This window comes from Achroia grisella, unplaced genomic scaffold (genome assembly GCF_030625045.1).
Source record: "Achroia grisella isolate CSIRO2021 unplaced genomic scaffold, CSIRO_AGI_Agris_v1 utg14824, whole genome shotgun sequence".
Lineage (NCBI taxonomy): Eukaryota > Metazoa > Arthropoda > Insecta > Lepidoptera > Pyralidae > Achroia > Achroia grisella.
In genome coordinates, this window is record NW_026712641.1 from 77851 (window position 1) to 92839 (window position 14989).

At 43.7% G+C, this 14989-nt stretch overlaps 2 protein-coding genes across 2 annotated transcripts; one reads left to right on the forward strand and one right to left on the reverse strand.

The window, feature by feature from the left end:
• Positions 1-4674: 4674 nt before the first annotated feature.
• LOC131855723 (uncharacterized) lies at positions 4675-10164 on the reverse strand. Its single transcript, XM_059207020.1, has one exon. It carries the CDS (start codon positions 10162-10164, stop codon positions 4675-4677), a length of 5490 nt encoding a protein of 1829 aa, XP_059063003.1.
• Positions 10165-12742: 2578 nt separating this feature from the next.
• On the forward strand, positions 12743-13530 carry LOC131855724 (uncharacterized). The gene has a single exon (XM_059207021.1). The coding sequence runs from the start codon at positions 12799-12801 to the stop codon at positions 13528-13530; it is 732 nt and encodes a 243-aa protein (XP_059063004.1). The 5' UTR covers positions 12743-12798.
• The last annotated feature ends 1459 nt before the right edge of the window (positions 13531-14989 follow it).

Below are 14989 nucleotides of genomic sequence, written 5' to 3' on the forward strand. Positions count from 1 at the left end.
TTCGCAAGTGCATTCTACCCCAGCTCCGACGGCGACGGCCCGCCCTGTAGATGTTGTAGGGCAGGCCCCATCTCGTTTTGTGGTTAGGGCGACCTATTTCGCCCTACTCCATTGTGGAGGCGTGTGGGTACACGCGCACACCTCCGGGGCCTTTGGATTGGGGGACTGCCTCCCTCAAGGCAGTCACCCCGGCCCCAGTGGGGGATAGAGGGGGGCGGAGTTGGGTACGCCCCCACCTCTAGGCCTGGCTCTTCTGCGGCGGAGGGAAGCGGGACGATCTGACTCTCGCTCCCTTTCCGCCGCCTCCTTCCGCGAGATAACTTCCTCGCAGAAGGAGCTCACCGCCAGCCACGATCTCTCGCTACTGATCATCCTCCGAACTAAATTCGGCAGCGAGAGATCGTCCCCCACTATTCGTGTGAGGACACGGCGCTCACTCTCGAACGCTGGACATTCGTCCAGCGTGTGTTGCGCCGTGTCCTCCACACCTCCGCACTCGTGGCAGCCGGTCGTCGGCTCCTTCCTTGCCACATGACACAGATACCGCCCGAAGCACCCGTGCCCGGACAGTATCTGTGTCATGCGGTACGTCAGTGGCCATCTCCTATTCATCCATCTTTTGAGGATGGGACGGACAGCCTCGACGGTCCTCAGGCCGGCCGATGGACTGGCCAGCCTTTCTCTCCACCTGATCCTGAGGATCCGCCGAAAGTCGGACCTCCGCGCCCCAATCTCATGGCCAGCGGGTGCCTCCCCATGGAACGTCGCTCCGCGCGCAGTGATACACTGACGCGTGGAGCTCCGCTACCAAGTCCCACGGAGGAGACCCCGCCAGCAGACCCGCCGCTTCCCCGGATATGGTGCGGTAGCCTCTTATGGCCCGTATGGCCATGACCCTGTGTGGCCTGTTGAGACAGGCCACATTTTCCCTACCAAGGGCCCCCACCCAGATGGGGGCCCCGTACAGGGCCATGGACCGCACCACGCCGAGGTATAGGCGGCGGGAACCTTCTCCCGGGCCCCTCACGTTTGGCAACACTGGTGACCCCTACTGGAACACAACCTCACCCGGGAAACTACTTGATCATACCCGATGTTCTACAGGATCGGGCCCAGAACCGACCCCGTGGAACACCGTCGACACACAACATCCGCCCCGACTTCATTCTAACCTAACTTAACCAACCTTATAGAATAGATCTGTGACCAAAATTTCTAGTGTATCAACACAAGTTTTAACAAACTTCAAAATTCATTGGGGTGCACCCAGGTCATCCGGAACATCATTTTTATGTCTACGGAAATTAAGAAGGATATGAGTGATATCTCGTTGGAGCTTGGGACCTGTGTGTAAACACTGGTTTAATGAAATACCATTAGAGGTTGGACTACTTCCATTAAAAACAACACGAATTTTAGAGTGGTCGTCGGCCTTAAACACTCCATGATGGGGAATATAATAATGCTCAAATAATGATGGATTATAGGAAATGGGAGACATATGGTGAAGATCTATGTACTCACGCATAAATATAATATATTTTTCACGAAGCTCTGAGTTGGCATTGAAACGTCTTTCTAAATTTAGGAAACACTTAACCGTTGTAGACTTGGATTCACCAAGCTGGGGACGATCAGAGATAAACGGAAGTCGAAGTAAACCATAAAACGACCGTCACTCTCACGGGTGATGCCATTCTTAAAAATACGTTCGCACTCTAACTCCTCAGGATTGGGATTGAGAATTTGAGGCAGTTCCTCAATTTTTTAAAATTTCTCTACGACCTGGGATAGAGAAATGCCAGTCATAGGGGGTTCAAGGTCGGGGAAATTACCAGCAACAAGTCCAGACAATACACAACCAAAAACGGTTGAAAGGCCGGTCAGACCATGAGGAAGAGAAATCGATTTTTCAGGTTGCATAAGATAACCGAACACGTCAGCACCTAACAATACCTCAATAGGCTCGGGTTTATAAAAGGAGGGGTCCGCTACGGAAAGGTGATTAATACTATTAACGATAGGCCTAGGCAGCTCAATCTCAGGATGGGGGCCTGCAATTACATCAACAACCACTGCAGGGGTTGTTATCACAGGATACGATCTATGAACTGGTTTAAAGGTAAGGGAGATAGAACCGCGGGAATATACAGATTGAATGTTGCCAATACCGCGAATAGGTACTGAGTTTGATGATAAGGGGACATTCAATCTCTCAACAGCTAAGTCGGTAGTAAGCAGACAACCTTGTGCGCCTGTATCACATAACGCACGGGCCTCTATAAAATAACCATAAGCCGATTTGACATGAATAATGGCGGTAGGTAGGAGGACTAGGGAATTGGAGGGAATAGACATATGTGGTGAGAAAGCAGGGGGGGATGGGGGATACAGGTCCTAGTTATTGGGACGAGACCGTGACTTATGGTATGTTTTATCTCGGGAAGTGACCGCGGGGGGAGAGAACGTATGACGATAATCTTGTCGTGAGTATGTAGGAGGAGAAGCTCGACGTGCAGGTGATAACGAATCACAACAGGGAGTACGGCTGTTATAAGGGGGACGGCCCCCGCCCGCTCGGGGAGGTGATGTACGCGGTGCACTATGCACAACAGCATTGCGATAATTTGTATTATTACGATTCTGATGGTTAGGATAAACAGGATCTCGAGAATTGTTAAAACACAGTAAGGTGTGATGGGAGGACCGAGCACAGACAGCACACCTGTAATCACGTGTGCAATTAGCTATCAAGTGTTTATCTAAACATCGATAGCACAGGCCAGACGATTTAATAAAATAAGATCGGTCACGTGGGTTCATATCACGAAATTGGGGACATTCACGTAAATAATGGGAATCACTATTACACATATGGCACTTCTTATTGGAAACTGGTACCTGGGAAACGTAGGCACTACGCGGGCGGTTAGATTGCTGGTTATGCGAGTATTCAGGTCTTCGTTCAAACGTACGGGAAGTTGGGGCAGAATCTACTAATGCTGCATCACCTACATTATCATGGTGGCGGCACTCATCCTCTAAAAAAGTGATGATATGATCAAACTGGGGCAGTCGATCACTATCACCACCGTAACGCCGCTCAAAACGAGCCTTTAACTCAGGGGCAACTTATTAAGGCATATGTGCACTAGCATATATGACCAAGTAGTCACAGGTAGCTCTAAGCTTTCCAAACAACGATAATCTGTTAACAATGGGTTGAGAAACGAAGCACGTAATCCATTCAATTTAGGGGGTATGTTAGGTTAGGTAAGGATCTGTGTTATATATGTATCCGCCAGTATTCGCGTATTATGATATCTCCGCTTTAACAAATCACGAGCGATAGGGTAATTCTCTGCTTCAATACGTAAATGTAATAGTAGACGTTTAGGCTCACCCGATAATGCACCAACAAGGTACTGTAACTTATTAGTAGGGCTAAGGTCAGGCTGGGAATCGACAATACTATCAAATTGGTCGACGAAGCTCAAATAGGATCCGCTTTGGCCATTAAAGGTATGAATAGGTAAGTTGGGTAGTTTACTTTTAATACACATTAGAGGGGAAGATATTAATGGAAGCCGCTTAGGAGTACTCGACTCTGTAGGGGGATCATGTAACAATTTAGGCTGCAACTCACTAAACCAAAGCCGCAACTCATCTACCATAGGCCGCATTGACTTAGATAAGGTTAGGGTATCTTTATACTCCTTCGTATCAATCACCGGGTCCAAACCGCCAAGGAGACAATAACACGGTTCATTAAATTTAGCATAGTTCTAATTCAGTTCAGAAAGCCGCACGATAAGCCTATCACGTGACGCAGAAGGCAGCAAAGTATAAGCATCCGTAATCCAGTCACTGATCAATCGAACAGTACCCATTGACTGACGATACTCAACAGTCTTACTGAATAAACACGCTTTCACCGTATCATTAGGATTCGACATCTTTATTTTAATTATTAATTACCACAAACAAAGAAATATTTAATAAAATATAAAGATATAATTCACGAGTATTTATAAAGGCCAAATAAAATATAATAATAAAAATTATTATTATATTATCAATAATCAACTATATTTTCAACCAAATCAAGAATGTACCTAAATATTACTTAATACAGAGTGAGCATACAAAGTACCATAAACACAATATTCTCGCATACAGAAAACCAGTTTAAAATCATAACAAGTTGTTATCAATAAAAGAATGTGTTACGCAAGCCTAGTATAGAAGGACTGCTGCATTTGCACTGTCCCCAATAAACATTCCACGCGGCAACAAATGCTTGATCAGCAATGAGCATCACGCCATATCGCGTCATGCCTATAGTTACATTTCATTTTTATAGAATTATATAAATCAATCATATTCTGTTCTAACATCGAACTATAAGCATTGTAATTGATGATGACAGGACTATATACTAGGATCCCCTGGTCGTATGGTCGGGCGGCGAAATAAAAATGCTCGGTTGTTATCTTGTACTTGGTAGGAAGGCACCTATCGGGTCGCTGTCTCGCCGGTGAATGCGGACCGCTGCGCGGCCGCGCTCTTTATATAGACGCCCGACGGGTGGCCTTCCCTACTGCAACTGTACGTTGCGTGATTTATTTTTATTAACAAAAATGATCTTACAAATTTTGCTTATACTAATTATATCTAATTGATTCCGTCGTGTACATTTCTCCCGCCGTCGCTATCCTGCGATTCTACTGGTAGCACGACGATTCGTTTTGTTGGTCTTCTCAGGGTGCGCCCGTTGCTCGTTGTGATGTCTACCACTCGCACCGTGTTGGGGTTATCTTTCCCGGGGTAGGTCTTCACAACGCGTCCCCGTGGCCATGTATTTCGGGGTAGGTTGGGGTCGCATATGATGACTGTGTCGCCAACCTTGGGGGGAACACCGGTACCTCGGGGCTCCCGCCGGTGTTGAAGTAAGGGTAGGTATTCCACCACCCAGCGCCTCCAGAACTCATCTGCTAACGCTTGTGCTCGTCGCCAATGATGTCGTGCGTTCATATCTCCTTTGTTGAACACTCCGGGATTAGGCACGTGTGAGTTGGGGCCGATCAGGATATGGTTCGGTGTTAATGCCTCCGGATCGCTCGGTGTGACGGACACGTGAGTGAGAGGTCGGGAGTTGACTGTATTCTCCACCTCGGCTAGCAGGGTCACCAATGTCTCGTCTGTGGGATAACGCTCGTGCAGCGTAACTCGTAGGGCTTCCTTTACTGACCGCACCATGCGTTCCCATACCCCGCCCATGAAGGGAGCAGCGGGTGGGATGTACCTCCACGCGATGCTGCGGTTGGTGGCCTCCTCTTCTAGTGCTGCCATAGCCGCCTTGAGTTCCTTTTCAGCTGCCTTGAAACACGTAGCGTTGTCGCTCCATATTTCCGTTGGACAACCTCGCCGAGCCATGAACCTCCTTAGGGCGGCGATGGCTGAATGAGTGCCGAGGGTATGCACCACTTCAATGTGTATGGCTCGTGATGTCATACACGTGAAGAGGGCGCCGTACCGTTTTTCTCGGTGCCGTCCGACTGTGGTTTCAATGGGGCCGAAGTAGTCCAGCCCTGTGTAGGTAAAGGGGCGAGCGTGATGCGCTAGGCGGGCGGCAGGCAGGTCACCGGTCGGTGGGCTTGCTGGCTTCTTTCTTCTTATCTGGCAGACCAGACACCCCTTGATGACGTTCCGTACTGTGGGTCTTATTTTTACAACCCACAGCCGCTGCCGTAGCTCATTCACTACCGCTTCTATACCGCCGTGGTGCATTGTTTCATGTATATGTTGTATATACAGACGTGTATATCTGTGTTTCCCGTCTAACACGGGTGGGTTGAGTACATCCTTTTCTACGTTCGATGTTGCTGTAATTCGTCCTCTTAATCGCAGCATTCCGGTTGTGTCGATGTAGGTACTTAGCGCTGTCAGTCTGTCTTGTTTATTCAATGGACTTCCCTTTTTTATTCGCAATATTTCATTCCCGAAACTATCTTCCTGGCAGGCTCGCATCCACATTCTCTCGGCTTCAAGTAGGTACTGCGCTGGCACCGGGATGCTGGGCGTCGTTATTTTCGTTCTTCCATTTCTTGTTATGATTTTTTCATTATTATTTTTTCTCCAGTCAACATCGCCCTTTTCATTCTGCTTGGTTCGTTTCTTCGTGGCGGCTACAATATTTCTTTGAGGTCGACAGAGATCGACAAATTGTAGCACGCGCGCAGTCGATTTGATGAGCGGCAGCCACCGCGAGAATCGGTCGATGTCAGGTAAGTGTGCGTGAGCCGTACTTGTAACGGTCACATGGCATCTCTCTCGCTCTTCGCCCGTGACTGATATCGCTGTCCTTGTTTCTCGCGGCCACTCGTTTTCTGGCTGATGTAAAAATGATGGCCCGTTGAACCATCTGTGCTGTGGTCCGAATTCGCTTGGTATACCTCGGGTGGCATCATCAGCTACATTTTCATGTGTAGGGACCCACCGCCATTCATTTTTTTTTGTTGTGTCTTCTATTTCAGCCAGGCGGTGAGCCACAAAGGTCTTAAAGGCCCTTGGTTCTGACCTTATCCATGCTAGGACTGTCCGAGAGTCGCTCCAGTATGTTTTATGTCTACCACTCGCTATTTCGTAGTCGTGCTCCTCCGCCACGGTATGTGCGAGGCGCGCACCCATTAACGCAGCTTGAAGTTCAAGTCTCGGGATTGAGACGGGCTTGAGCGGTGCGACGCGACTTTTAGCGGCGGCCAAGGTGACATGTGTGGTACCGTCGGCTCTTTGTGACAGCCAGTACACTGCCGCGGCGTACGCCTCTTCACTGGCATCCACGAAGGTATGCAGATGATGGGTGACCACTGGTGTGACATCATAGCATCGTGGTATGCGTATCTTGTGTACAGTTCGCAATGATGTCAACCAAGTACTCCATGCTGGCTGCAGTTCTTCTGGTAGCGATTCGTCCCAGCCTGTTTTATAGCGCCATGTATCCTGCAGTAATCTTTTCGCTGGCGTTGTGATGGGTGATATGAGGCCAAGGGGGTCGAAGAGTGCCATGATGATGCTGAGCGCTTCTCTTTTCGTTGGTATCCGTTTGTTTTCTAATATATCTTGCGGCGTTTTTATTTTGTTAACTTGAAATCCAATTATGTCTTCATTTATATCCCATAACAAGCCGAGAGCTCGCTCAGTACCGCTCCCGCCAATCAGAACCGCTGTACTATTTGTCCCGCTCTCTGAAGTGTTGTCTCGCTCGCTTGCTATAAACTCGTCGATAGTATTGCGATTGTTTGATGCCCATCCGCTGAGTACGAAGCCGGTTTGTTTATGTATATAATCGACTTCTCTTGTTATTTTTCTGGCTTCTGAGATTGATGAGAAGCTTTGTAGATAGTCGTCCATATAATGATTTCTTCGTATAGCGATTGCGGCGTCGGGATATATATGCGCGTAGTCTTCTGCGTTGCGGTTTTTTATATACAGAGCGGTGCAGGGTGATGACGTCGCTCCGAATATTAATGACGTCATGCGGTACTCGTCTGGGTCGCCCTCCCGCCGGTCACCTCTCCACAGGAAACGGAGCGCGTCGCGGTCTTCTTTCTTAATTTTTACTTGCATAAACATCTCTTTGATATCTGCAGAGACTCCGTAGGCGTACTGTCTGAACCTCATCACCACCCCAGGCAGTGATTGCAACAGGTCAGGTCCAGAAAGCAGCAGGTCGTTTAGGCTGAGACCTGCAGTCTTAGCGGAGGCGTCATGCACCAGTCGCGGCGGCTTGTGTGGCTTCGCTGGGTTCGCAACCGGGAAGTGTGGCAGGTACCATGTTCTGTCTTCAGCTGGCGGTGTCTTGGCGTGCTCTGCATACCCCGACGTGAGTAGGTTATTGATTCGTTCGTTGTATTTAATTTTCAGGTCTTCATCTCTGTCTAATCTCTTTTCGAGGTTATGCAGGCGTTTTCTTGCTTCGGTGTAATTGTTCGGTATTTTCATGCTGTCTTCTCGCCAGAGTAGCCCAGTTTCATATCTTCCATTCGGAAGACGGCGACTTTCTCGTTCTAGTATTTTCAAAGCTCGCTGCTCTGGATCATTTTTTGGTTTTCTGGGTTCGATGCATAGTGACTCCAGCTTGAAGTAATTTTTCATCATTTCTTCTATGTTGACGTCATCTTTCTTCTCCACCAGGTGCCCGCAGAAAGTCACCGGGTTGCTGAGAGACGTCTTGCAACCATGCAGAACCCAACCTAGTAGCGTGTAGGATGCTACCGGTTGGTCACGACGTCCCGCCCGTACTTCTCTTGACACGATGAGATCCCAGTTATCTTGTCCTATTAATAACTTGGGGGAGGCACGGTGGTAGACGAGTTCTTCTTGTATTTCTTTCAGGTGACCACACTCCTTTATGTCGCTGTCGACGACCGACTGGGTAGTGATATCCAGTCGATCCACTGTGCGGACTTGATCTAGCTTGAAGATGGTTGAAGAGTGTTTGCCCTTGATTTTCACGCTGGTTGTCTTGCTGTGTTCATGCTTGACCATGGCGCCGACGCCCTGTATCCACATCGTGTTTGCCGGACCATCAATACCCAGGATGTCAGCCACCGATGTATCGATGAGTGTCACTGTGCTGCCTTCGTCGAGAAGAGCGTATGTTTCTATCTTGCTCTTCGGCCCTTGCAATATGACAGGTACTATTTTCAGATAGGCGCGACGTCGGAGACATTCTTCATTGCCTTCCATCGTAGAAGTTACCACCCCATGCTCTTCTGGTGGTTGTTGAAGCTGGTCCTCTTCTTTTCTGTCATGATGCAACAAGTGATGGTGTTTCATGTGGCATCCAGATTTGCCACACCATGGAGCTCTGCAGACGGCGCGTCGATGTTTACTTCTCAGGCACTTGTAGCATATGTTATTCTTCTTTGCAGTTTCCCATCTTGAATTAACGTCGATGTTATTGAATTGCTCGCAGTCAGGCAGCTGATGGTTGCGTTTGCACAGCGGACATACATTTTCATTGTTTTGCTTCATATTAGTAGCAAATGAATGTTCGATCTTCCGTCTCGCTCTCTCCCTTGTTGCCGTCTCGCTCTCAACGAGACGTTCCGGCGCGGCGTACGCTGCACATTTGTCTGCCTCTTCGTTTAGGAAGACAGACATTTTCTTCAATTCCGGGATGTCTTCCTTTTTCAGCGCGTAGTCGTACCATTTATTTTTTATTATAGGTGTGAGCTTCTCTATGATGAGACGTGTCATTTCTGGGCTGTGTAGATATTGTGTTTTCTTCAGTGCTTCAATCGTAGCGACTGTGTTCGCTATTTTGCCGGCGAACACGCAGAGATCCCGTGGGTTATCGGTGATCTTGCTCAGTGACTTGATTCTATCCATCTCGATGAGTATGAGTGCTTCTGGTCTTCCGAATCTTCTTTCCAGTGCTTCTATGATGACATTTGGTTCATGTTGACTCAGGAGTAGGCTGCTCACGGCGTCTAGTGCTGGTCCCTTTATACATTTTCGCAGGCGTGCTACGTTTTCTATCTTCGAGAAGTATTGCTGTGTATCTTCGTAGCTTGCCTTGAATGATAACCATTCATAAGAGAGGCCCCTGAACATAGGCAACTCTTGTATATATGCAGGCGGCTCCCTTGGTCGTCTTCTTGATGCTTGCAGTAGTGCTGTCGTTAATGTCGAAACGTCGATGGTTTGCTGCGGTTGCTTGAATTTCCTCTCCGCGGCTGCCTCATCTTGTTTCTCCTCCCGTGGCATAGGAACTTCTTTTTCGCGTGGCTGTTGATCAAACCACGCATCCACCCACGTGGAGTCTTCATTTTCTTCTTCAGAATATTCTTCCTCGGAGTCTTTTTCTGCCCGTAAACGTTGTAATCGCGCTATCTCCATATCTGCCTCTGCTTGCAGCTGTTTGATTTTTAACTTGGCCAGTCGTTCTTTAATCTCCAATTCTTCCAGTTTTTTCCTTGAGACCGTGGAACGGTGTGACCTCGCCTTCACTGTTTTCTGGGAGGTGTCTTCTCTATTCGGTGAGTCCTCCACTTGACTTGACTGCATAGAGGATTCGGCGCTTGTTTCGTTTTCGGTGGATTCATGCGAGTTTTTCGTTTTAGTGCCTTCTTCATTCATGCTTCGCGTCACGACCATCTTGATTTTCTTCCTGGTGCAGGGATCCGGCTTCTCGAAGGACCACAATGATGATGACAGGACTATATACTAGGATCCCCTGGTCGTATGGTCGGGCGGCGAAATAAAAATGCTCGGTTGTTATCTTGTACTTGGTAGGAAGGCACCTATCGGGTCGCTGTCTCGCCGGTGAATGCGGACCGCTGCGCGGCCGCGCTCTTTATATAGACGCCCGACGGGTGGCCTTCCCTACTGCAACTGTACGTTGCGTGATTTATTTTTATTAACAAAAATGATCTTACAAATTTTGCTTATACTAATTATATCTAATTGATTCCGTCGTGTACAGTAATTATTATTTTATATTAATAAATATTATTATTAATATATAAAATTTTTATTATTATTTTTTTTTTTTTCTTCGACTAGCAACACCAACGACAGTTGTCATTTTCAGCTGGCCGTAATAAATAAATAATTTTTAATAGTCTATCACACGAATATTAGATGTCGAAAACATCGTTATTAGTGATATAATAGTGCAATAAGTGTCGATTATTGTTTGTGTACAATTTGGTAGTGTATTATTCGCAAAATTCGACATTAAAATAGTGCACCGGCCATCTGTAAAAACTTCTTTCGTTGGTAAACAACTAATTTTAAAACTATTTTATAACTCTGTGTTGGACTTATTCAAAGAATTTCATAATATATACAAGTTTTATAGAAAATATTCACATCAAGTTAAATTGATATTAATAATTGTGAAGTTCAGTTGTTGCGTACGTCGAAGGAAAAAATATACCCACAAAATATATTGTAAGTAATTTTATGTTTTATATTAATGTAATTTGAAGGAAAGGAGCACAATCTAATTCCATTTACTTAATCTTGTAAAATATAGGTCGTATAAATATACCTAACAAAAATTATTCAAAATTTTAACACATAAAATAAGTAAGGTTCAGTTGCTGTTCTCGTTGTGATACTTTTTTAGAAATAACTCACTTCACTCTCCCTAGTAACTATTCATATATTCAATAATGTCACTATCTACCCGTTCCACAACTGCACGGCAGACAGAGATGAAGCTTAAAGTGGCCCTACAAGAACTTCAGGCATCCAAAGATCTCAGTGACAAGTTGATCAGGGAGAGAGAAGAGAGTGAAGATGAAATTTTAAAAATTATAAATAAAAATACCCAATTAAAATCAGAATTGTCAGAACTTCATAAAAGCCATCAGGAAGTTATTGAGCAGCGGGATCAGCTTCAAGAACTAATAAGTAGCTTTCATCAATGTAGTGACACTCATGAGCAAGCCTTGAGGCGTATCACTGAATTGGAACTTAAGTTAAAGCAGGCATATTCTAAAATCAATGATCTAGACACAAGATTGGAATCTCGACAAAGTAATGAGATTAGTAATTTATACTACAGTTCCATGCACCCATCCTGTTGTAATTGACCTTACTAGTGATACATCACCTAAATTAGGCAACTATAACAGTAATATTTGTATGTTGAGTAATAATAAATTTAAAAAATATTTAAAACTAAAAAAGTTTATAATTAAGAATCGGAATATATTAAATAAGCGTTGCAAAAAGGGATAATTATTGAAAACAAACACTTTGAATAATTTAAAATTGCATGATTACATTAATAAGTGTAATAATAAGTTAGTGGAAAGCCAAAAGTTATATGACATTGATACAGACTACCTAACTTCAAAAATCAATAGTTTAGAATCTTCGCTTCATGATTTAAATACAAAGTATATTATCTCTCAGAAACAAATCCAGGAGCATATTTTAGCAATGGATGATCTGATTGATGTCAGTAAATACAATACTGACCGTTTTGTAGTCGTTGACTAAGCATTGTACATGTAATCACACAAATATATCAAATAATAATTCAGTTGTAACTGTGCTGGAAAATTAAGTTCAGGGTGTTTGTGCCAGTGACTGTAACCCTAAGAGTAGCACAATGGTGTTCTCTGACAGAATAGGCTGTAACTTTGGGTCTATTTTGAAGTATCATCTTAAGGGTGATTTATTAAACTACTGCATGCCAGAAGCATCATTTACACAAATAATAAATAAAATTAAGTCTACGAACATGAACAATATGACCACAATTGTGTTATTTTTTGGTAATAGTATTCAATTAAATAGGCAGGATGTAATTAAAGGAATTGAATATTTATTACAATTAAATGTGTATAAGATTGTATTGTGCGCTTTTCCTTACACAAATAGACATCTTCATAAAAAAATTAACAGTAAGGTACATTACCTGAATAACTTATTACATACATTGACATGTCGTCATAGTGACATTTTTACATTTTTTTGATACTAATAGTTTTATTAGTGATTTTTATTTGACAAAAGATACAATGTATCTTTCTAAATCATCTAAAAATAAAATAGCCACTTTAGTGGCTTATAATATTGACTACATGATGATTTGTTTTTGTGGGTAGCTGTGAAACACAACAGACGTAAAATTACACCTCTCTGTTTTAAATTTATTTATTAATTATTTAAAAGAAAAAGTTTTAATTACTATTTACATGAATTTGTAAATCTAATCTATTATCTACCTGCTGTGATAATTTTCCTTTCATTCTTCACTTCAAATCATTTCAAATGGACACACTGCACACTACAATGGCGGGTATGATGGAGCACTTTAATAAGACTATGGCTGAGTTCCAAAACCAGCTGAAGGCAAACAACACACCAGCTACAGTGCCTTCGCTTGAATCTGACTTTGTCACTTTCCGGAGCTTTATAACAACTGCACTCACTAGTCTTCAGAAGCAAGTGGAAATAATTGCCCGCCAACAAGAACAGATGGAGATGCGTAGTAGACGCAAAATGTTGTTGCTGCATGGAGTGCCAGAGTCACAACGGGAATCTGTAGCCCAGGTGGTAGCGAAGGTCGTCATAGACAGGCTGGACATTGGAGACTTCACCACAGGACATATCTCTCGGTGTCACCGTCTTGGTCGTACATTGAAAGACAAGCCTCGCCCGATAGTTGTGAAGTTCCGTGACTTAGACATCAGGCATGAGGTATGGTATGCCAAAACTAAACTTAAGGGCAGCGGGATCACCATGTCAGAATTTCTGACTGCGGTCAGACACAGTGTATTCATGGCAGCTCGACAACACTTTGGCATCAAAAACTGTTGGTCGCATGACGGTTTCATCGTCGTCGCTGATGGGGATGGTACAAGGCATCGCATAAGTTGTTCTGGTGAGCTGAGCAAGCTAATTAGCTCATTGCCGGCCTCAACAGTCCAATCTGCATCGACCCCAGTCATTGCCAAAGACCCTGCCGTTACTACGATTCGATCAAAACGCCATAGAAAGTAGAATTGTTTGTTATTATTGTATGTCGAGTATTTCTTTATTACTTATTCACTGTAGTATATACTTTTTCAATTTAGTTTTACCTCAGAAACTCATAATTATTACGCTACCTACGAATTAATTTTGTTTTTCTTTTATATGTAAACATGTCAATAAGTAAAATATTAAAATCCTTATGTCTAATCAAAACTGTCAACTAAGTGTCATTGTTTATCATGTCAAGTTTAAATGTCGTTGTCTGTGTTCATTAGTGTTGTCAGTACGTAAAATAATCACTTAGAGACGTTCCGTTGCACGTTCATTGTTTTTTTGTTTTGTTTATGTATATTAAAGGTTGAAAAAATTTAATATGTAAAAATATTAATTAGAGATCTTTATGTGCAGGTAGATAATATTTTAAAAATTGTTAATTAATTTAAATTTTTTAAAAGTTATATTTATTTAGTTATTTGTTTATTATTTTTAATAATTAGTATATAAATATATGTTGGAAGAACATTACTCTTCATTTTCGAGTTCGACATCTAGTTATAATTCTACGTATAATGATTTTATTCCCCTTAATGAGACTTTAAATATTAACTTTGAGAATACTGTAAAAAATTTTAATGTGGTGCATATTAATGCTCAAAGCATTCCGGCCCATTTTCCTGATTTTCTAACATCTTTTAATGTCGAAAATTTACATGCTATCTTAATTTCAGAATCATGGTTAAAACCTTGTCTTCCATCTGTCTCCTATTCCTTGCCCGGTTTTAACCTGATTCGTAATGATCGTGTCAAGGGGGTGGTGGTGGAGTTGCCATTTATCTTCGTGACTATATTTCTTATAAAATTATCCTCTCCTCTGATATATCCAACCCTTCTCTAGAACCAGAATTTCTTTTTATTAATGTTGATTTCTTGCACTCTAAAACTCTTTTAGGTGTTTTTTATAGTCCCTCATCTTCCATTGATTATTTCTCTTTCCTTGAAAACACCCTCGAAAATCTTATCCCCTCCTTTCATCATACTATTATTATGGGCGATTTCAACACATGTTTACTCAAAACTGACTACCGTGCTAACCGCCTTAGATCTCTTGCTGATTCCTGTAATCTGAATATTCTACCTCTACAGCCGACTCACTTCTTTCCAAACTGTAATCCTTCCCTATTAGATCTTCTGTTTGTCTCCTCCCTTAATCATGTTGCTAGGCATGGTCAGTGTCCTGCAGATGCGTTCTCCTACCACAATCTCATTTTTCTTTCTTACAAAATCCGTCCTCCTAAACCTAAACATAAAGTCTTAATGCGGCGTAGTTTTGGTGGCATTGATCAGGTAAGATTGCGTAACGATGCGTCTGCTGCGGACTGGGTGGCTATTCACAATGCAACATCAGTGGATGACCAAATTAGATTATTTAACTCGCTTTTATTGGAACTCTACGACCGACATGCTCCTGTTCGTCCAGTACGGGTTA